The sequence below is a fragment of the Haplochromis burtoni genome, unplaced genomic scaffold, assembly GCF_018398535.1.
Source record: "Haplochromis burtoni strain Fernald_Lab_line unplaced genomic scaffold, NCSU_Asbu1 Contig_24, whole genome shotgun sequence".
Lineage (NCBI taxonomy): Eukaryota > Metazoa > Chordata > Actinopteri > Cichliformes > Cichlidae > Haplochromis > Haplochromis burtoni.
This window is the reverse complement of record NW_024582385.1, coordinates 2,092,310-2,116,648: the sequence shown is the minus strand read 5'-3', so window position 1 is coordinate 2,116,648 and position 24,339 is coordinate 2,092,310. Positions and strand designations below refer to the sequence as shown.

General features: G+C 45.1%; 1 protein-coding gene across 6 annotated transcripts in view; it reads left to right on the top strand.

The window, feature by feature from the left end:
• Window positions 1-24,339, top strand: part of auts2a (activator of transcription and developmental regulator AUTS2 a) — a 345,887-nt gene that overhangs the window by 285,710 nt on the left and 35,838 nt on the right. For all 6 annotated transcript variants that reach the window (XM_042218837.1, XM_014335014.2, XM_014335012.2 and 3 more), the window contains one exon: window positions 17,193-17,241. In XM_042218837.1, the coding sequence (XP_042074771.1) occupies window positions 17,193-17,241 (49 nt within the window). The remainder of the gene's footprint in view (window positions 1-17,192; window positions 17,242-24,339) is intronic.

Genomic DNA, 24,339 nt, shown 5'->3' with positions numbered 1-24,339 from the left:
ACGATCTTAGTTTATCGTACAAAATTAGCTTTCCTTCTCTGATATGTGTTATGTAACTTTCACAACCTAACCACAACTTAATATAACACAACTGTGGCAAAAGTATGGACAAAAGGGAGAGCAAGTTAAACTTACGTTGTGTCGTTAGGAGCATGAACTGTGGTAGAATTCCGGTGAGGTCAATTACCTTACGTTCTTCCACTGTCACACGTTGATGACGTATTTGGAAGTCAATTCGGCTGGCACATAACAACAGCGCCACCTGCAGGAAGAGTTTCTCTCTGTCTGATAGCTCATGTTCTGAGACCTGACGACTTTTTTCCTGAGAACTGAGACCTGACATTTTTTTTGTCTGATACCTGACGACGTTTTTCCTGAGAACTGAGACCTGACATTTTTTTTTCCTGATACCTGACGACTTTTTTCCTGAGACTTGATGATGTCCTAAAATGTACACCATACTAACCATCAGAAACCCTCACGTTAACTTTTATCGAGTGGAAAAAGTTAGCATTCATCCTCCAGCTTCACTGTGTTTATGCTAACATAGCTGTGTCGCTAGCGATCACGTAGCACATCATTATATACCAGCTAGCCCAACTTCAGTAACCCTACAAACGTCACTGCTGTTTAGTTTTCTGTCTTCATTTATGTTGGAAGTGATAGCAGAGCTGTACGTTTGAATTCTTTCAGAAATCTCTCAGTCAGAACATGCTATATCATGCTTAGCTAACTAGCGAGCTAACTTCCTGCTAACTTCTAACTCTGTTAAATGTAATAAATTCTGTTTTCATGGATGCCTGGATGTTAAACTTCATTGTTACACCTGGTAAAGCAGCAACGCTGATCATTTTATTAAAGATGAAAGAATTTAGACAGTTTTTAACTCTCAGTGATGCTGCAGTGTTCGTTTGACTTTGGGACCTGAAGTAGACGGAGTTTAGGACCCAGATCTGCGAGGCTCCTGACTAAGGTAGCCGTAATGTTCCAACAATCCATCAAGGGGTGCGGCTTCGTAGCTTAGCAAAGTCGTACTAAAACATTTTTGGCAGATTTCTGCGTGCTTTTAAGTGCGCCTTATAGTGCAAAAAATATGGTCATCCTCTGTCATGGTTTCTGTTATTGAGAGAAAAGCATGAAAACTACAGCAGCTAGTGATATCCTTACTGTTATCCTTTTACTTATTACTAATGCTAAACTAGTGTGAAATGCGTTTTTGGTTTGAGTCCTGATTTTATGTCGCTAGAAAGTGGCGGCTATCACTTTTCACCCGGCCTTTACTCAGCAACTTTATAATTCAGGGTTGGCCATCACCACACAGGCTGCAGATGATAGTACTGAAGGGTCATTTAAACCCTATTTTTGTAGCAGTCTTTAGAGTGTGATTACAGTTGAAACGAAAAAGAAAAGGTGATACAACACTGAATAAAAGTGATGAAAAATGCAATGAAAGAGTGGACCCACCGAAGCCTGTAACTCGTTAATTTATGTGTCTGAATCCAAAAGGAAATGTAAAAAAAAACAAAAAAACCCCAGAAAAACTAAAATCAAGATGGCAAGCTACGGAAAAAACAATTTACATAACTGAATTTAAAGACAACAGAAATATTTTACAGATATGAGTCTGTAAAATGGCAATAGGAAGAGCGAAGAAATATAATCACCAAACTCCCTGATGCTGGAGATGTAATTATAGAGCAGGTTAGTCTGATGAATTCACTACTTTTAGTATACAATCTAAAAGGCTTCATTCTCATCCAGATACACCGCAAACTGTACAAATACACGAGAAAGAGCTGCTCTGGTCTCAGGTCATCCTTTGTTTTTACTCTTTAAAGCCTGCTTTAATTCCCTACATAAGGGCGGTAAAATGCAGCTATTTGTGTTCCCTGAAAATCTCGAGAACAAATATTTGCTCTTATTCGGGGCACGCTGCCAGCTTTGTTGTTGGCTTTCGGTGTGGGAGGCAGTTAGCGTGTTTCTTGCTCTTCAGCATCCAGATTCTTCCTCCCAGGGGTCGGCTGCTGTCAGGTGTCAGCAAAATAATCACGACTTAGCAGTTGTTCGAAATGACACAAGAGCTGCCATCGATCAGCAGTCATGAATCATCAGCCGAACAGAACGAGACAGGCAGTGAGGAAAGAAGAGCAGAGGGTCGTAGCTCAGTGCAGACAGGCTGTTGATGTGACCGGACCGGCCAGTCGTATCTCCCCGGTTTTCATTAAAGCAGAAGATGAGATCAGGGAAGTGCAGGCAGAATGTGTCTTTAGGGTGTGTGGAAGTGTGTGTTCGTGTACTGTATGTCTGTCGACATGTGCGTAGGTATCTTGCAGTGTGGCTGTATTAGCAACAATGATAGCTATCACTGCTGAGAAGGGTGATATCTGGTCTCGCGGCTCCTGGGGGGCGTTATTATCCTGCAGTGATGTGGACTGAGGGGTCAGACTCTGACACACAGGCATACACACAAGCGGCTTCGGCATTCAGGCAACGAAAAATAAAAACAAAAAAACTTGCTCGGTACAGTATGAGACCATGCATCTGCACCGTGTCTCAGTGTGCACACTAACAGGCACTCATAATAGCATATTATTAGGATGAAGCATACAATGATAGCTACATATAATCTCTTTAATCAGTCATTTTGAGTGCTCTGTGAAACAGAACAAAGATAAAGCACATAACAGTACAAAGGATGTTACAGATAAATATGCATAAGAACAAATGTTCCACATTGTTTACGTTCACCCAGCAGAATCAGACTTTCAAGTATGAATGTCCTTGAAAACTAATTTAACTCATGTGGTGCAAAGTAATCCAGTTAAATATTTAAATCCAATATGTTTCACTTTATAATATACTCTGTCATCATTTTTGCCGAACCCAGAATAACAAAACTAGATTGGCCAAACCGACAACAATTGTGTGATAAAACACAAAGTGTTCTTTGCTTCACACTGAAACTCAGCTTTTTAAAGAAATATTAGCATAGAGTGCGTAGGACCAAGGCCGCACACAACCTGGCTCTCTTAAATTTACCTGAACTTTGAATCCTTGGTGTTGCACTCTCTAATGTTGTCTCTCACTCTGGCAGACCATGCTCATGCATATTGAACTTCACTATATCCATTAAGTCCTGGTGTAGTTCATCTCTTTCAAAAAGGTGGAAGTGTAATTTCTGCAGTGTGTACTTTCAGGATTAGCACAACTGTAAGCGTAATGTCTGCAGGAGTTTACACCCTGGTTTTCACTTTTCACCCGGGAGCTTTGTAAGGTTTACCTGTGTTTGGGGAGGAGACCTGGAGGTATAGAGGGGAGTAGAAGACAGACAGTGGAACTCTGATATCTGTCCTGATCAACATGAATATAGCTGGTAGTTAAAGGCAGTCACCTCCATCAGCACCTCCATCAGCACGTGTAGACACAATCAAAGCTTTATGCAGCCCAGCAGCAGAACTGAAATGGCTACACCCTGCACATGTTGCTTGAAATTATTAGTTTGCATGACTTCTTTTGCTTACTGGAGTAAGTAACTGCTCAGAGTATATATATCTAAATATTCACCACATGTACTGGAAAATCTGCTTTAAAAACAAAAGGTAACAGCTTACACCTGAATGACCATCAGCAGGTTACTGCAGCCTGTGCTGACTTTATCTCATTAATGATAAAGAAGTTCACAGATTTACATAACCTCCTACCTGGATTACTATATACTATACAGTATGTGTACAGGTGGTGCCGCGATTCCACAGATGTTGTTCCGTAACCCTGTTTGGACTCTGGCTGAAATTCCAGGAGTTCATTTTAAATGCTCGTTCTCAGTGTGTCTGTCTCCCTCCCTCTTTCTAATGAAGGTCTCATCAGAGGGTTAGTCAGACACTGAGGGAACGGTTTCATTTTCCCCTCATTACAGCAGGCACTGGAGAATCACGGCACTTTGAAGCTGCTTGATTGCATTATCAGGCATTTGGTGTAGCACAGGCGTAATCTATGCCATGTGACCAGGGAGCAGGGCCAACATCAGGCTGTTGGGCAGAATGCGAGAGAGTGGACCTCAGTATAAGGCTGCCGAGTCTTTTTGACAAAAAAATGTACTAACTATGACGTTTACATTTTTCTGTTATAGATCAATGCTATTGATCTGATCATTTAATCAGTATTTTCATTAACATAAATCAAATTAACATAAATCAAAAGCTAAAGCCATATCCAAAAACCTGTTTACTACATAGGGCACTGTGTACGGTGGTTTTAACACATCAGCTTTGTGGATTTTAAATCAAACAGTCGAAGTGTGATGGAAGCGCAGAGTTTCAGATTTAACTTGATTCAATCACCTCCAGCCACGTAAGACATATTACAGTATTACAGAGAAAATCCCACCAATCAGACGACCCCATCCCATTGTCGCCAAGCAGTTGGTGACAGTAGGAAGGAAAAACTCCCTTTTAACAGGAAGTAACCCCCAGCAGAACCAGACTCGGGGAGGAGCGACCATGAGGGTCCAGACAGTCAAACAGGAAATGGAAGATTCCAAAGGTTTTTGTAGCACGGGGGTTTTGGGGAGCGTGTGGGAGGATCTAATGCAGCTGTCCATTCCTCGACATAATGAGATTAGGTAGAAACAACAGTAAATAACGTTAAACTGCAGATTATCAGCAATAAGTGTCTAAAGTAAAACGCTTATTGCATCCTGGAGGTCTTTTTTCTTTATGTTGGTGCTTTCAAAGGTCAAACACTGACAATCTCTGTTTATCACGCTACCAATCATTATCAAGATTGTCTGCAGATAAAGAGCCATAAAAGAATTCTAATTATCACCATTTTAGGAACGGTAATTACGGGCATCATTAGCATCCATCATGGGGTTTAAGTGGGTCTGCGGTCCACTAAATGAGTATTCATCCTCCTTTTTTTTTTGTGTCCTCTCCTTTGTTTTCTCACTGGAGTGCAAAGAAACAGTAGAGGACACTTTGTGGCGTCATAGCCAACATATACATGGATGTCTACAGACCCACAGTGCCCTTCACCCTGCTATGGTTCACATCACAGAGATCACTGATGCCATGTTGGAATTTGACTGGTCTCCTTTTTCTGTTATCTCAGTATAAAGTGTGGCCAGTATACGGATTTATAGAATAAGGGTTCACGGCTCTCAGCATGTCTAACAGAAGAGGCAGAGCTTAAAAGAAATGAAAGAACCGAGAAAAGTAGGTTACATTTAACAATCCCTGCTGATGGATATCGTTTGACGAGATGTAGCACAGCCTCGGCACTGTGTTTGTATTCTGCTGTGGAGTTGCGCACAACATCTCAACCACAGCTTTCCTGCGGATGAATTAGTAATGCTAAAAGATTCCATTTCGTCTATCTAAATGCTGTGTGCTGCGCTCAACCTGGTTAATATAAGGAACCACTCAATTTTTCATACCCACACCAAGTGTAGCCTTCGATTTAACATGCGCTTTTAATCCTGGGAGTGCTAAATTGCTTTTTAATGTCTAGGAACATGGTGTTTTCGGAGTAACTCGTGAAAAATGCATCAGCAGTGTGCAGTGCAAATCAGATCCAGTGTTTTTTTTCCTGCTTCTGCTGTTAGGGTAAAGGAACAAAGCAACACCATGACAAAAAGGAGTGAAACCAATATGTTGTTTTGACACATCTGTCACCTCGGGTGTCTCAAGAGGGCACCTCCTGCAGGCGACGTGTGCGATTGTGTTCGTGTGATGAATTGTGCGTGTATTTTCGCACACATCTGTTGTGGATATTTTAAATGGTATGGGAATGCATATCACCAGCATATAGCTCGTGGAGAAGCGTACTAGGCGGCGAGTATGTCACATATGTAGCGTCTGCATGCCTCTCTTTGTGTGAATTCATGAGCAGTGTCGGGTGTTGTTGTGCCTGAAGCGCTACTGAATGACAGGTGCTTTCCTGGCCCGGCTAGATTCCCCTGCACGCCAGAGGCTTTAGTGCAGTCGGAGCCTGGACTCCCTCAAGCATGACTAAAAGACGCTCCTCTAATATCCCCGGGCAGACAGTCAGTGAACTCGCTCTGATTGACTTCCACTGGGCCAGCCAACTAAGTGCCCTCTGTTGCCACGTAACAATGTGGCCATCAGAGCAGGCTAATCAGGTGACAGCAAAGAAATACACAGCCGGAGGTGCTTCTGCCGACAGTTGCATTCAAACTCTTTTTGTCTCGGCTTGCAAACAGACTTTAAAAGGAAGACGCGATTAAAGCACGCGATGACAGCTTTTCATACGCCATCGAGACAGTCAAGAACTCACTGTTGCAAAAATAACATGCTCTAGCAGAAAATGTATCTATTAGCACGAAGCCCAACATGTATCGACCCCAAACTGTGGGCTGTCATATTGTTCATTCAGCCGTCATCTGCATTCAAACTTTATTGTGTAACAAACTGTTTAGCCCTGTGTCAGTGCAGCAAAGACCCACAAACCACAGTTTCCATCGGGGAGTCTTGTGTTTGTTTACCTGTGCATCCGACCATGTGAGGTTGGGTCACGATGTGTGTGGCGCTTTAGCTTTCTCTGTGGATAAGCCTGTTGCTGCTGGAAATCCTCTTACGGGCGTGTTTGTGTGCGAGTGTCAGCAAGAGCGAGTGAGACAGACAGCAAGCTGTCCCAGATCATCTTGTTGAAGCTTGGTGTTGGTAAACATGCTGCATGGTAAGCCCGTCTGAGATGGCCACTGATGATTGGCCCCCACGACACATGACTGTGGCCATCTGTGTCACGTGATCGCACACGCTTTGTGATCTCCGCTGATGCGACTGCAGTGTCAAAAGCAAATTTTAAGGTGGATCTTTTGACACGCTTAAATAAGACAGCCATTTACAAAGTATCACACACGTTAGAGAGAGCACGCTCTGTCTGTGCCCTGAGAGGCTGGGTCCACTCAAATAACCCCATGGTGAATGTTCTGCTGTCAGGCAGCCAGCGAGGCAGCCTCACAATGTGCACATTTAGGACCCAGAGCCTGACGGCGGCGCTGAGTTTGTGGAGGAAAGCGTGGAATGTGTCCCGCAGGCAGACGCGGGCCGCTCTCAAAGGCATCTCTATTACAAGCGCACAAGCAGGGCCTTATGTCATGGTCACCAGTCTCAGAGATGCATTTCTAGACTGGTGCTCTGCACCGAGCCAGCACGCGCCCTCGTGGAAATCTACTGGCACATGCCACGCTCCGCCTCGCTGCAATAAAGTCGCATCATTCACGTTTGTGTAATTTCGATTATCGGAACTTTTCACTGCGGGAGCAGAGCCGCGACCGCTTTGCTGAGATCCTAAAAGTGTCTTTGACAATAACGATCTTCTCTTATTTGATGTCATTGTGCAGTTAATAAGACTTCTTGTGAAGTTTCCCGTCAAACCCGCCGTGCGTTAACTGAAGCTAGATAGTCGGTGCACGAGTTAGTGCCGAACACGACAGCTCCGCTCGGCTCCGTCTCCAGCCGGTGGCCTTTTATCAACAGTGACGGATAAAGAGCCCTGTGATCATGTGAAGTACCAGGCACTAGCCTTGATTACCATCCCTGATGATAACACTGCATGCTAATCATTGTAAACATCATGTTGTGGCTTTGACACAGTTAGGCTTATCTGTAATTGGTGTAATTGTTACTAGCATTTAACAAGATCGTCTTCCAGATATGGAGAGTGCCAAAAGGGCCCGGGTACGGGAGAGGCTCTCTCAGATCTGCCTCGCTGACGGGTGCATTAGATCCACACTAACTTCCCTCTCTGTGCCGCTAATGAAAGGCAGCCACGAGCCAGAGCACAAATCTGATAAAAGGGTCTGGAGATGAGGGGGTCATGAAATATTTAAATATACAGGGCTTCAAAGCGGAAGAGGCCTCGCCTTTTTGTCAACAGACAGACCCCCTGCGGCCCGGTTGTGGCCCCAGTCTCTGGCCCACCACCAGTTTCACATGTAGGTCACAAACCATCATCTCCTTTTTACACTTTTGGGACACCACCAGGGGAAAGGAGGCGGACGGTCCTCTGCAGGTCACATGCTCACTCACACAGTCTACAAGCATGAGGCCCTGATCACAGTGAGAGTTAAAGATGTGCGATTTGATAACCCGTCTGCCGCCGACTGACAGGGAGCCTAAAAGCAAGGCTTTCTAGCTGCCTTCTCAATGTGGCGGCACCCAGAATTGTCCCTCCTCGGTGACCTGCGAAGCACCTTGTTTACTTTTCATTTTTTTTGTCTCAAAAAGGCCTAACTTCCAATTTCTCTCCATCCCATCATTCATCCTCCCAGCAGGGGATCTACTATGGGCAGAACAACGACCTCATTTATTCCGGGCCCTGCAAAATGCAATTAGAATCCCTTCAATGGCCAGGGGGCGTCGATGGAGAGAGAGGGGGACAACAACAAAAAGAAAAAGAAGAAAGGTTGAGGATGGGCAGAGACCTCCCTGCTGTCTATCACGCTGCTGGCTTTTGATGTCCACGGTCCATCTCGTATCCCTCTAGAGAGCCTATCATCAGGCCCCCACTCTGGTGCCGTTGAGCATAGAGAGGCCCCTGGAGAGGCTGCTTGAGTGGAGCATGCGGTTGCAAGCAGGGGGAGTGGGTGGGGCTTGTCTCCATCGGCGCCTGACAGAATGGTCTTGACGGAGCGTTTCAGAAGACCTAATCCCTCTGACCGTGCTGTGTGAGCCGAGGGGGTCTGCAGAGGGTCAGACAGGTTTTAATACAGCGCCTTAGTGGTGACTTCCTCAGTGCTTCCTGTAGCTATTCCTTCTTAAAAGACACAGCAGGCTGTTCCCCCCCAGCTCCACTACCTCCCCGGTTGGCTTTTTTCCCCCCCCCCCCCGTCTTGTCTGTCTCCCCTCATCTGCTCCTGTTTTGTTTTCCTCTCTAGTTCCCTGTCCTTTATCTCCCTGCCTCCCCTCGTCTCCTCGCTCTCATATCGCCGCTGAGAAGAAAGAAACAAAAAGGGGAAATATTATTCCTGCGAGCGCGGCTGCTCTCAGTTAGCATTAAGTTGAGGCCTTGTGGGGGGTTCATACAGCAGACTTCTTAAGTTGTAGATGTCTGCTGGGTCCCTGCAAATATAAAGACATGCAGATTAGGGAGAAAATGAAAGCTAGGGCTTTGTCATGCAGAGGGTTATCTGTTATGAATGTTTCTGTCTGGGATACGGCTCCACGGCAAAGCTTCACAGAAAGAATTGGGGTCAAATTAAAGAATGCAACACAAGCTCTATTTTATTTATTTATTTATTGTTTTGAGGTTTTTGTCATTGAGCTGACGTGACATCACAGCTCGGTGAAGTTACGAGTACAATAATTAATGAATTTGTATGTCAAGCAGCACTAAATCTTGTTTATGCCGTCGTTTCAGGCGAAAAGTAATACTTCAGAGATGCACTGAAGGCCTAACATGATGTCGAGATGAAAGCAAACAGCACAAACCAATAATTTCTCAGAATTCGGTGCATTAAAATTCCGATTTCCCCAGCCATCATTTTCTTAGTCCATTAAATCTCCATATGAACATTAAGCGTCAGCGCCAAAAATACACGTGCAGATTTAGTAATTATCCTGACATTACATGAAAATGTTCATTGCAAAATATGCCAAATATGTATGATGCTGTGGATGTTTGGTGTGGGCTGCACATATGCTCCTTTCTGCTAGAAGGGACGGGAGTGATCGCTCTGAAATTATCACCGGCTTTGCTGCCCACAGACCACATTCCACAGCGACGTCTGTAATTTAGCCAAAAAGGTCTCCCATTTTTCTTCTGACTGGGCAGAGTACTGGGGAGGGGGGGGGCTGCAATCTGGATGTAACCAAAGCATTGGAGGCAGGAAAGGTTAAACCAATTTTCTTGTCTGCATTGTTTTCCAAAGCGAGTCCCACGGCGGCGACATTAGACCGATAGCGAGCACAGTAGGCTTGTTCCCGCTGACAGGCCGGTTCTTTCTGCGGCTGCGATGTCAACTGGATCTGATTATTGCCTACCAGATCCAGATAATGTCTGCCATTGATCAGGCCATTTATTTTGAACTCCTACGGCCCCGGCCTGCTTTCAGAGACCATGGGGAGATAAGCAGATACAGATAAGCAGATAACATGGTCTCTGCAGGCTTTTAACAACCGGAAGAAATACTTTTCTGCTGCTTAACTGGCCGGCATGATGTGAGAGTCGTATCTCTCGGCTCTGGAATCTTTATTATAACACAGAGCGTCTGCTTTTAGGGGTTTCGTCATTGAATCAGATAGCTGCTTTCATTCCTGTGTCGACCAGTCTGCCTTAATGTTCCCAGCATGCCATGCTGTTTGAACAGGGCGGGACAGAGATGCAAAGTGGAGATTCGTTTTTAGCATTTTTAGTTACAAGTTTAACACTGAAAAGCAATTCCATGGAAATGAAGATGTGAGCTCAAAAGTTCTCAAATCTCTCTGTTTTGTTTTTTTTGATTGATGCATTTCAGCAGATAAGACTGTCAGCTTTTCCAAAGGCTTTTGCCACTCCGGCAGTGCTGTGGTGTCCCATTCTGTGTAGTGGTTTTTAATGTTGGACGCGTTTGTCTTTTGTGTGCTTGCAGCCCTGTGCCATCTCCACATTAATATTAGCAATGAGTGACAGATTAATTTATGTCTGGCTGTGTGTCTGAGGAATTGGAAAGAAAGGGCCTGTCAGTGCTGCTTGTCAGGAGGGGGGAGAGATTAGAGCCGGTTGTCAATGACGAACCAGTGCAGGCTCGGGGAGATAAGGTCGGATGTAATGACTGTAAAAAAAATAAAAATAAATAAATATATAAAACAATAACATTTTGTATATTAAAAAAATGAACCGCCCTCTCTCCACCCTCCAAAGTCTGTGAGAAGCAGTGCTGGCATGTGTAAGTGTGTGGGTTTGTGCAATTAGAAATATTTCACAGCTCTTAGAGGTGCGCTACATTTCCATGTTTCTGAACTTAAGCAACAAGGAGGGTGTGATCTAATCCCACCCTTTCCTCTGAAGGCAGGGATTTATTTAAAAGTAATCCTTGTAACACCGAACAGGTTTTAATCAGGTATTATTTCGATAAGTCCAATAGCTCCAGAAACTCAGCCACCTGCCAATCAAGTGGTTGGTGTGTAACGACTATGGTTCCAACCTTTTCTTTAAGGTGGAATTATTACTTATTTTTAGCTCCACATTGTTCGCCAGTCAGTCCCCCGAAATATTGTTGGACGGCTTGCAATGATGTTCCCCTCAGGATGGAATATAATATCTTTTCATCCACCAGTGGCAACAAACTAACATTTTAATTTCCCGATACTTTGGTTCATGAACAAATACCTGCGGGCTAATGAGTTTCCAATTACCTGTATTTTTCCCCTTTCCTAATTAGCAAATATTAGCATGCTAATATAAAAAAGTATCAATATTAAACTTGCTGAGTACAGCATCAGCGCTAACACGAGCCCCTTAACGCACCATGTTCCAGACGGGAATATTACGCTGTTCTTCCACCTCAGCGGTGCGTGTAAAAGGCAGGAAGTAGGCTGGGCTGGCTTTGTTATTGCAGAGCTCCCTCCTGAGGCCCGGTGTTTGAGCCGCTGGGGTGTGAGCAGTGGTTGTGTTTCTTTGTGTAAAGTTTCAGTTGTTTAACCTTCACAAATTTTTCTTTGAGAAATGAGTAGTGTTGTTGATAATGCGTTACTCGTATCTATGAGGCGAAATTTTAAAAAAGCGGGGGCAACACCGCCCCACCGCTCCCTGCTTGGCTCAGGGTCGGCCTACTATTTACTCCTTTTATTTTATAAGCTGTTGGAATAAAGCAAGTATATTTAGAATGTAAATATTCCGTCGTGCATTCTTAAGTACACAGCTGCAGAATAAATCACGTCTTAAATGTTGTTGTTCATCACTTGAGTGAGGCGAGATCTAAACATCCTGTGTGACAGCGGGTTTCACCCTGCTTCTTATTAACCTTTCTTGTTTGCAGTGAAACGTATTCACGGAGTCGTCGTGAGGAGTTACTTTTTTCAGTACATCCTTTTATGTAAATAATAATATCATCGTGCGCCGTCGGCTGTTCAGCAGAACATTTCTAGAAACGCCCACACTGATGATCTCAGACAGCCGGACTATACGGCAACAAGTATATAATAAATGTTTGACTAACCAATCAGCATACACCAGAATGCCAAAATCAGCTTCCCTGTAGGAAGAACAGAAAATGTCATCAGTAATTCTTACATTAAAATTCAGATTACACAGTATTTGCAAAACGTCTGGGATTTTATTTGTTTCTAATTTGGTCCAGAAGTTAACTTTGTTCTTATTTAACTGCAGTGCAGGCTCACCACAGACACTCGGTTGTACCTGGTGGTCACTCCCATTCTGGTATTCTGTTCAGAGAGTGCGAGCTTCCACCTGATCCAGTGGCTTTTAGGACCACCTGGATGACTTTATCAGTTTCTCACATGTTTGTGGAGGAATGTTAGGACAACTGGTTGCAGGCATTCGTTTATACATTTATTTCTTAAGGTGCAACCACACTTTGGTGCACAGAGGAGTCTTGAATGTTTTGTGCTGGTGAGTAATCTCTGTCAGTGTTGACTGATGGGCTCGAGTCGGGCTATACCAGGTGCTTCCTTAAGATCATTGCTAATGTCGTTCCTCCGTGCTCCAGACTAGCAAGCTTCCAAAACTTGTGCTTATACAGTGTCAGCACCTGGCTTCAGTTTACCCTCTGAAATCCGTTTGGAGGCAGCGTGTGTGTATTTAGTTTTACACAGCAATGCATAAAAGGTTCAGTTTCACGTGACTGCACACACACAGTTACACCAAAGGGTTCCAGCGTTCTGACAGAGGTTTGAGTGTGTGGTGAAACTGCATCTGAAATACCCACCTACCTGAATGCTGTTCACCTCTGATGATGACGATGATGACTCTGTTCAGTGTCAGGTTGAATGCACGAGCACTGCAAAGCAACAACAGAGTTTGGAGCCAACAGGCAAATGTAGTAACAGCTTTTAACATATTACATTGGCAGCACTCATCTTACACTTATCAGTAATATTTTAAATGAGGGTAGTTTGGCGTAATGGCAGGAAGGCTCATAAAGGCAAACCAGTCCCTTGTGATTGTAATCTAGGAGAGTTCCTGTAAAATTAAACCACGCTTGCGGGGGAGACAAACATGTTCATGGCTTCTTTGAAGTGGAGAATCAGCGTCCAAAAAACAGAATAAAAGATGACAAAATGTCAGTGCTGAAGCTGATGCTCTATAGATAGAACTTGCATGCCCAGACAGCAATTACTGAGATACATAGCATTCATCCAGACATTGCGTTTGATCTCGGTGCTTCATTCTCTTGCACAGAAGATTTTTTTTTCATGTGAAATTGTGCAGAGTTCTCATTTGAATGTGTGTTTGTCTCTGTCCATTTCATTTGAATTAAAAATAATGTGAGATCCGGCCGATTGTTTGGCAGCGGGGCTGTAATCACAGACTTGCGGTCGCTCTCACATCTGATAATGACCATTTCGAATGGAGAACAACAGCTTGTTCGTAGCTGCTGCTGCTGCATCGCACAGGCCTGTGAAAAGGACTGGTAGCCATTTTCTGTCAGTGGCAGTCACATAAATACATATCACGAAGCCAAACCACAAAACGCTCTTGATGTTTCCTCACAATCACCGCTTTAAACATAAGAATCCATGTGATCTGATTACATGTAACCACACAGAGCTCGTGGGTGTGCGGCGTACAGCGACATCATTTCACCGTAGCGATCAAAGATGTTTTCCCAGCCTATGAGCAGCAGCAATCAAGACGTTTATTATTTCATTAGTTAAAGCTGTTCAGCGCACAATGCATACACAAGGATGCTTAACAGCAGCCTCTAACTTGATGAACACATGGTCTGGTCTTTCTCCCAGGCCCTCTGTGACCGAGCATTTGTCCTCTGTAGCTGAACCAAGTGGCTGGACTTTTCCCAGTCACCTCCCTCCCATTGCCTGATGGTACTTCACATTCTTTGTTCCGTGTCCAGAAACATCCCCACAAAGTGTGTGTTTACTTCTTTCTCTTCTGCTAAATGTGAAATGTTCTGCTTAATCAGACTGGGAATCTGACTCCAGTTTGGAGGAATGCTGTTGTGTTAGCTCAAAGTGAGGATTTGTTTTGCCATTGTAAATCTCAGGCCACTGTATATCCCATTTCCCATGACTAGATGTTTGTATGGCCTATCCCAGCCAGCCAACAGATCCTCCGTCTCTCCGTTACCGAGGGACGGATTAGCATCTCAGCTATGAGCTAAGTCTGTTTTCTGCTCTGTGGTTGCTCGGGCTGAGCTGGCAGCAAAAGCTTGTGCAATGTGGCTCTATTGTACATCCACTGACCTCCCAGCCAGTGGGTTAGTGCTCATTAGACAAGCCATAGGATGCAACGCTCGCACTATTAAGAGGATTTTCTTTCCGTCCGGATTCATTTGGTGTGATTTTGGCAAAAAAGGATGAGCGCCATCGCTTCTCAGATCAGAAGTGGGAACCCTGCAGAATAGTGTTCCTCTAAATCAATATGATGCTTTCAGAATACACATGCTGTCATACCAGGACATGGAAACAACTAGAAGGTGCAATGTTCTGTTATCCTGGACAGCCAAACAAATAACCTCACATAGCCTAGGAGCCTCATACAGTCAGTGGGCACGGCTTCTTCCTGTAGTTTCAGGGCTGGAAGCTAGTTAGCTTTCTGGTCGGGGTGGACCACGGAGAGCTCAGCACTCAAATTGGAGGCTGAATGACCCAAAGTGCTTTTTATATTACCAGTTGACCTCCCTTCAGGCCAGTGGAGTGGGAGTTGATTCAACAGGAAGACAGCGCCTGTGGGCTTCGAGGAGGTGCTTGCTGCTCATAAAGGAGCGTTTTGTTTTTCCTCCCCTCCCGGTAGCAGCACCCTACTGGGGAATTCATTAGCGGCTGACATCATCTTGCTCTGTACAGAGTGACAGACTATCTTTCTGCCCTGGCTCTCCCCTCCCTCTTGCCTTTCTCTTCTTCCCTCTTGTTCCCTCTCTCTCTCTCTCTCTCTCTCTCTCTCTCTCTCTCTCTCTCTATACCTCCTTATCTTTCTGTGGTGCGCTGCCGTCTAAGCTTTTGCGCGCCATTTACGCAAAAGGTAAATGCGCCGCTGTGCACTTCTGCAATCAAGGTTCAAGCTTTTCGGAAGCCCCCAAAAAACACAAGTGTATTTATCTTGTGAAGGAGGACTACTGTGGTTGAATCCAAGACCGCCTGGAAATCAGGAAGTGGGAGGACCCGACCGTTAAGGCAGCAGCACACAAGCAGGCAGTTGCTGGATGAATGGGAGTTTGTCTGGTGCTTAGGAGCGGACGGGGAGAGGCTGTAGCGTGCCCACGATCGGAATCTGTCAGAGCACCCAGCGCGACAGTGGGTCTATACCTAGTGAATTTTTGCTCACTGCTCGTGTGATTTCCCTGCGTTTCTGTCTCCACGGAGAAAAGTGGCCGTGCGCTTTGTTGGATTGGTTTGCTCCATCGGACGCAGCCCCTTTCTGCGCACCGACTCACAAACCCTCCAGGATCGTGTTTGTTACCTCTCACGGATATTTCCGACAGGAGAATATACGTGAAAAAATCACACACGCACACACACTGAGTCCCGAGCAGGAAAGGAAGGTGGATCAAAGGATTTTTTCTCCCTTCTCGTCTCATTGCTGATGCAAAAGCTCTCCGTGGCGAGACACATGGTTCTCTTTGTCCAAAAGGCGCAGTAGCTTTGTGAACGGCTTTGGATTTTTTTTCTTGGAAAGGCTTCTTCTCTTTTCGCATGGCTGTCTTCAGTTTAAACGGAGTAGACTTCGCTGCCTCTTGTATGGATTATACTATTTGAAAAGCAGAATGTGAGACGAGGCCATATTTACCAGACCGAGAAAAGTAATATCCTGACTCCTTGCTACCCTTGCCACATCGAAGGTATGCGCGCTGGCTCGGAGCCGCTTCTTAATCCACGACGTGTTTGTCATTGTGTGTGGTAATGTGCAAAATAACGTGAGGAAGACTTTTTTTAAAGCGTGCAAAGAAAACGGTCTGTGTGTTGCCATTTATCCTGCAGCTTTCATTGTTTACATCCTGTCCGTGCTGCATTAGTGAAAAACACAAGTGTATGATTTTAATAATAAAAAATGTCTTTCTCACGAGCAGCATTTCCTATTATTTTGAATTTATTGCCGTGCTTAAGGTGAAAATAAAAGACACAAGTGCTAACTAAGCTGTGACTGGCCGCAGATTTCGAATATGTCAAGAAGAAAACAAAGCACTGCTCTTAAAATGTAATCTTCCGGAATTCACATTTTTAGCATTAAACCAAACCAAAGCGAGTGAGTCCACAAAGCCAGTTATTAGAAATTGGTTTTATTCAGAGAAAGCTGTCAGTCCGTCTTCACATGGGGCTCAACGGGTGTTGTTCCGTTTCTTTCCTGTCTTCACTGCGTGCGTTTTGTGGCATTTTGTGGTGATGTGAAATGTGTCAAAATCAGTGTTTGAAATATAGTTTAAGCGTGACCTGTTTTAAAAACTACGCGTGGCTTTTGTTGTCTAATTCAGGATTAAATCCCATCACCGCACATGTTATTCTAGCACGCTGATGGTGTCGGAGCGCTGCTGCCCGAGACGCTTGGAGGAATCGTGAGGCTTTAAAAACAAATTGGCACGGAGCAACAGTGCCATCAAGTGGCCAGAATAAGAAGTCCCACTTGTTTTGTTTCAGTCTGATGCCCAGTGTTGGTTTTGATCACGATACTCAAGCTGTCCTGATAATTATGGACGGGATTTGGGGAAAGCGGCATGCACACACGTGCCCTGACAATGACTGCATGCGTGCCAGTAAAACTGCAGCACACAGCCCAGCAACACATTTACAGAATTGTATATTAAAAAAAAAAAAAAACTTCTGCTAATTTAAGACCAGAGTTTGCTTTATGTTTTAGTGACTGCTGTGAGTGTCATGTGTGTTTTGTTCTCTCGGTGAGCACAGGCATTGCTGTACATCATCTCTAAAAATGTCATAAAGGAGTTAGTCTGCAAAGTTTGGTGGAGGAGAAAAGAACCAAAGTCGCTTTGTTCCAGTGTCATCCTGGGGAATTTTAACTCTATGCTGAATGTGATGTTTTCATCTCTTTTTTTCCAGGTCTCCGATGCCAGCTCCGAGAAATTTTTCAGCACAGCTGCAGTTAAAGGTATGCATTTCTGTTCCTATGATGTGTTGTCACCATTGCAGTTTCTGCAGATATCGCCACGTTGACATTTGTGTACTTTGTCTCCGTGCGGTGTTCTCTTCATATTTCACATATTTCCTATTTGTGAGCATTTCAAACAATAGCAGTTTACCCAGGGTGCATCTGTATGTAACGTCGCCGTACACGATGAGTCAAACAGTTATCGTCTAATGTGAAAATATTTCTCTGCGTCGGTGTGTGACGCTGTGAGGCTGTGTGAGCATTTTGGTGAGCCTTTGTTTCAAATGTGCTGAAATGCACCGGGACCCTTGCTGAAGCCAGAGCAGGAGGAGGATGTACTAATGCTGGAAAGGCATCTGTTTATGGCCTCAGTGTGCCAACACCACATGTGACCTCATTATCAAGTCACTAATTTGCTGTTAAAAGCAGCCCCATTTTCTCTGGCTCAGGGATAATGGAGGTGCCCCCATGAAAGGACATTCCTCTGTAATGGAGGGGAGTTACCACGCGGGGCGAGAGGGAGGCTAAGAGACCAAGGTTATGACCCCTTCGGGGCTTTGGTAGAAATGGGTGAGATAGTTGGGATAGGTCCTTGTAGCCCCAACCCCCCACCCTTAATTCTTGTTCCAGACCTCCATACACACTTCCCATATTCTGGCCTTTGATTCCCTCCCGGTCTTGATTTGTGGCATCCATTGGAGTGTTCAATGGCCGTGCTTGACAAGAAGCTTCTCTGCAGACTGATTTGGTTCCCTTGAAAGGATTAAGGCCTCCTTTGTGCAGCCTAAATCAACAGAGGGCCACCCTCTCTCCCCTACCATGAAAGGATCTGACTGGGGAAACAGTACACAAAATCTGCTTTCTCTCTGCTCCATCATAGCCCACTCTCTTGGCCCCTATTTCCATTTAAATATGCCCTGTTTTCTTCTCTTTTACCACCTCAGTCCCCTGTCATCCAGTCCTGCCATATGCTAATGCCTGAGACAATTGCAAAAGACGAGTAAAAGAATCCAGGTGCAGAGAGAGCAGAGACCACTGGTATTTTTATTGAGGGTAGTGTTGAGATTAAAAGAGTCGGGTGGGTTTTTGTTGGAGGGGATTACCAGCACGCTAATGCAGCAAACCTCTGGACAGGCAACAGCTCCATCAAAAATAGTGTGTGTGTGTGTGTCTGTGTGTGAGAGAGCGAGAGAGTACTCGTTTGTGGGATGATGAGTGTCAATATTTGCTCAAAGGCAGGTGCAAAAAGTCTCCATTTGTTTGACAGTTGGTGCGCTTTCTTCATACATCATATTTCTTTTTGCACTTTTGGACAAAGTCGGGCGTAACCCCTAAAGGCCGACCAGTTCATCATAAAGCAAAGCAAGGCCTTATTTGTCACGAAGCTCCTCAGTGAAGAAATGGTCATAACATGTTTATTCTACTCGAATATTCAATACGTGAACATATCAAACATACTGTAGATTTTAAACTCCACAGCAGATCACGAAGTGAAAAAAATCCCTTTATGCTGATTTTCTACTAGCTTGCTGTTTCTGTGACACAGTGTTGTTACAGCGTTTCTGTGACACAGTGTTGTTACAGCGTTTCTGTGACACAGTGTTGTTACATGTTGTAAGCGTTTCTAGTGACACAGTGTTGTTACAGTGTTGTTACACGTTTCTGTGACACAGTGTTGTTACAGCGTTTCTGTGCACAGTGTTGTTACAGTGTTGTTACAGCGTTTCTGTGACACAGTGTTGTTACAGTGTTGTTACAGCGTTTCTGTGACACAGTGTTGTTACAGGTTTCTGTGACACAGTGTTGTTACAGTGTTGTTACAGCGTTTCTGTGACACAGTGTTGTTACAGTGTTGTTACAGCGTTTCTGTGACACAGTGTTGTTACAGCGTTTCTGTGACACAGTGTTGTTACGGTGTTTCTGTGACACAGTGTTGTTACAGTGTTGTTACAGCGTTTCTGTGACACAGTGTTGTTACAGTGTTTCTGTGACACAGTGTTGTTACAGCGTTTCTGTGACACAGTGTTGTTACAGTGTTTCTGTGACACAGTGTTGTTACAGCGTTTCTGTGACACAGTGTTGTTACAGTGTTTCTGTGACACAGTGTTGTTACAGTGTTGTTACAGTGTTTGACACAGTGTTGTTACAGTGTTTCTGTGACACAGTGTTGTATGTTTGTGACACAGTGTTGTTACAGTTTCTGTGACACAGTGTTGTTACAGTGTTTCTGTGACACAGTGTTGTTACAGCGTTTCAGTGACACAGTGTTGTTACAGTGTTTCTGTGACACAGTGTTGTTACAGTGTTGTTACAGTGTTGTTACAGCGTTTCTCTGCAGTTTATGCACCGAATGTTCGTTTTGAGGTTGTTAATAATCTTGTGACTCATTGGAATAAAGCTAATAATCCTTCAAATAACAAAGTGAAAAAAAGGCCATTGTAATTCTGCTGCTGATGTGCAGCTTTGGTAATGACTGACTTTTGGCTGGTGTTTGTGTGTGTGTGTGTGTGTGTGTGTGTTTTCCTTCTACTGCCGCAAGACTGGAAATCAGCCCAGGGCGAGCTCGGGTCTCTTTGAAGGCTCAGTGCTGGTCCCTCATCTTTTAATCTAACAGCCTTCTCACCTACTCGATAATTACAGTGTGTTTTCTGTGTTCCCTCTAAAGCCTGAGGCATACGCTGCATTTTGAAAAGAAAATCCAACTGATGAAAATGCGTCTTTTGTGTTTTCAGACGTTGATTTATTTTCTTCCCTCTTCGTGCGGCTTCACCTCGAGGCTGTCGGCGTCAGCTGTACGTCGCTCTCTGCGGTTCTCCTCGTCCTGGGCGCACTTCTGCTCATGAATGGATTTCATTAACCGTTGTCTCTAATTACCACGGTCGTCAGTGCACCTGCAGGTGTCCGTTAACCTGATTGGTGTGCTCTGCAGGAGGATTGGCCGCAGCGAGAAAGCAGCGGCCGCCAGTGAAATAAACAAGTTTTGTAAAGTCTAAGCTGCTTCCAAGGTGCCGTGGGTGGAAAGCAGAGTTTTATTAAACCTCTGACTGCTTTCCAGGGAGTGGATTGAAGTGCTGGCTTGAACACATACTGATGATGACAAAGCAGCATAGCATGTCACCACAAAGGTCTGCAGACAGATCTATCACATGATTAAAGCTGTCTCCCAGGGCAATGATATCTTGTCACTTGGTTACATTCCCATCTTTTATGATACCGTCAATCGACAGCCTGTCAGAGAAACGCGGCTAAGTTTGTCATCGGAGAGCCCAGCCTGAGCTCGCACTGCCTTGTTTGCCGAGTGCAGCCGGCAGCCAGATTAAAGCAGTGCTGGATGACATTTAAAAAGGTCCGCAGTCCCATTTTAATCAGGTGGCCTGAGAATGTTCTCGTGGGTGAATTGTTCAAATCTACTGAGAACAGAATCTGCGTTTCCTGTTGGAAGTGTAAAAAAATCTGATATTAAACGCGCAGTAATAAAGAAATGTATTTGGCTCTCACCTGTGTCTCCTTTAAAATACCGTTAGTGTCAGCAATGACTTCATCGTGGCCTTTCAGTTAAGGGTGCAGCAGAGCAGCTCTCCCCTTTTTCTTTTCCTTTTTTTCCCAAAAATTTCATCTGGTAGATATATTGGAGAAGCTCGTCCCTCGTGAGATATCTCCTGCAGCTGCGTCTGCGATGTGAGACCAAGTTCAGTGCGGGGGTGAATTGAAGTGCACAGTGGAGTGATTCTCAGTTTCCCCCCCTCAGCACAACGCTGATTTCACCACGCTTTACTGGAGTTAATGTGAAAATGAAGCGGTGCTACAGCGAGACCCGGGGCTGACGCCACTGTGAAGAGCGGCGCTAGTGAAGTGTGTCAGGCTTGAGTACGTCTGTCACCGGGGGAGAGAATAATGTGCGATGTGGAAGGTGTAATTTGCAGCGCTGATGGCATTGTTTAAAAAAATAGTGGAAAGAGAGAAGCGGAGGTGAACTTTTGTGGCAGATATCAGAGCTGAAGAGCTCCCTGGATTGTCATAGAGAGCTCTGCTGGCAGCAGAATTGCCTGTGAGCATATTACTGCTGTGTGGGAGGCAGCCGAGGGCTTGTTTTTCTCCCTGCCTCATTCTCTCGGCGTTTCCTGAGAGGAGGACTGGTGATATAGCTGTGTGTACTTCTAGGCTGTGGGCCACCACCTGCTGTAATCTCAAGTGATATAGAGAGCAACAATCACGCCACAAATCACCCAGGCAGCTCCCTAACTCATTCACTCGACTGGAAAGAGAAGGTTGGCCTTTTGCAGCACCAGTGTTGGTTTACTGCCCCGGGCTGCCTGCGCCGCCCTCACGCTGACCTCTGCCGTCTGTGTGGGTTTTGGTGTCCAGAAAGCAGGGCTGCCTCTGGAACTTGACCTGATGCGCGGTGGAAAGATGACCTGACCACCGCTGGCCTTTTGTGCATTCTGAGAAACGGCCGCAGTCGAGGATGAGCTCTTTCTCTGCCGGGGGGCGCGAGGTCACCGAGAGGTTGCTGCCCGATCCCTCTAGACTAAAGCATTGTTCCTGCTTTGGCTCAGACACAACTGTAATTCAAATCAGAGCTCTCTTTTGATATTTAATAAGCATGCCTGTTTGGAGAAATAATATGGCGCTCTGAAAGATTTAACTCTGAGGGATGCACAAGTGAAACGGACTGAAGGCGTTTCACCTGTGATCTCTGCTCCTGTTGGTAACCCATCACCCAGCCAGGAGCATTTAATGCACAGCTGGAAGGGCTAAAAAGGAAGCTCAATATCCTGTGCTGCACAGAGGGAAGCTCCCTCCCCCCAGTGAGTACAGCTACAATCACCCAGGCTGCGTCTTACAGTGTGGCCATGAAAGCAGCCACTTCAGCCATGCCTCATCTACTGACACGGCCAAACAAAGGTTAACAAATCAAAGGAAGCACTGGTTGATTTAGTGCCTTGCAGATGCAAACAATTGCCCAAGTCCCCATGGAAAAATGAAAAATGTAGTCATTTCCAGCTGGACATATTTTCAAATCCCATGTAAATGTTTGTATTGATCACAGCTCATTAGTTCTGATTGCAGCTATGAAGAAAAGCTTTTCCAGACGTTATAGTTTGGTTGAAACGAGTCTTAGTTCTGCCTTGCTTCCTCTTCTAATATAAGTGTACACACAGTTTTTATTGGAAGTATTTGTTTGGCATTAACTGCTTGAAGGATGACAAGTCTGCCTGTCGCAGTCACCCTATGCAATCTTGTCTTATTGTGGATTTTTTGGCTGTAGCTGGCGGGGACCACGGCTGTAGCACCATCGGTACAAGTTTGTTGACTGAGGATTGGTTTTAAGGACGTGCTGTAAGTGGGTCTGTTGACACTGAAGAAACACAGTCAGCAGTGTGGGCCAGTCTCCTTCGGTGCCCTCCTGCAACACAAAGAGGTCATTCAGAGTTTGTTCCCCGAGTCCCTGAGGTTAGAGACTAAGTAAATCCATCCATCTTAATGCACTTATTTCAGCACCGGGAGAGCTGGAGGGAGACTGTGTAAACACTCCCATATCCGACATGCCACGCTAAACCCAGAGAGCCTGGAACCCATCAGGCCAAAATTAAAGGTCTACATCTCAAACACAAACATTTAAATGGGCTGAACTCCAGAGATCAAAGTGAAAGGCTTTAGTTTTCCTGCCGCCCTCCCCCGCCACGTCCGCCACACTGAGATATGTGGCGGGTTAGAAGCTGAATGGTGAGTGGCTCCTACTGTACATGTTTGTGTGTCTCAGGTGTCTAAGGTAACATTTTGGCATTTGTTGCCGTAAGGTGGAAGGAATTTTGTGAGCATGCTCAGTTTATTCATGACTGTGGGTTTGAAGACCATACAGAAGCTCTGTGTCTGCCTCCTATGAGGTTGCAGATTCTTTATGTGAATCGTCTATATATGTCATTTTAACATGTAGCGGCAATTTTTAAAAAATTTGTTGTGTAGTTGAAGTCGTTTTTTTCTGTGTCACTGAGACACTGGAAGTAGCGGAAGCGAATAGGAGGGCACCAGCGTCCCGTTCCCAGGAGAGGTCCTCCCCCATCACCGTCACCAGCATCCACTGATCCGTTGTGACACGAGCCACTCTCCTGCCAACTGTGCGGCATTAACAGGGTCAAACCCCCCCACGTGTGCACACACATCCCACTTATCAGGACGCAGCCATTCCCAGCGTGCTGTTGGTGTGTTCAGGCCAATTATGCCTGTGTCAGTCTTTGGTCCCTGTGGCAGAGGTGACATTGCCAAAGAGGGAGAGAGAGAGCAGGCTGCCTTAATGAGGCCTCATGGTGCCTTAGAGGTGAATGTGCATATGAGTGTGTAAGCGCATGCGTGCATGCATAAAAGAAGGAGTGCTGCTTGGGATGATCTACCTTTTATCATGATCTACCATGTGTGTCTGACAGCCGTCTCCCTTCTCAAGGTTTTCACCCTGCAGCCATCAGGCCCTCTGCTTTGTGTTTTGGAAGTAACTGCGGCCCCGAGATGACACCGGAGCAAACCGATTTTGGTTCTTTTCAATTACTTGAGGCATTTTTTTCCCCCCCAGAAATATGCAGCCACGTTTCTAAAAAGGAGATGGGATTAACACAAGATTTTACTGTCCACTGTGAAATGATTAACTCCTGCAGTGTTGGTGTTGCTCTGAGCAGCGTGGAGGATTTAGTCTGTTTAAAAAGAGCAAAAACAACAGAAAGTCTGATAAAGTAGGAGGTGAATAACGACTCAAAGGGTCGTAGAACATTTTGAAAGGCCGGCCGTACTAAAAGTGTCTGTAATCGTGTCTCCTGTATCACATAAGTGACCACGGCTGTAATCTGTGTGCTCTCACTGCAGGAAGTCAGGATATAGAAGCTTAGAGTGAGATTATGGTGCCATCTTACTGCTGTGGTGTTTTTTTGTGTTTTTAAGTTCTTTCCTCTCCTCTCCAGTCTTGTAAAACATACAGAGGGAGAAGTGAAAGTGTAAACACAGCTTGTGAAGACAGAAAGGCTAAGAGAGAGCACGAGCACAAAGACTCTGATCAGGTTTGATGGAAGCAAGGCTTTAATTGCTCCCACAAGAGAAGGGGTTTTACCC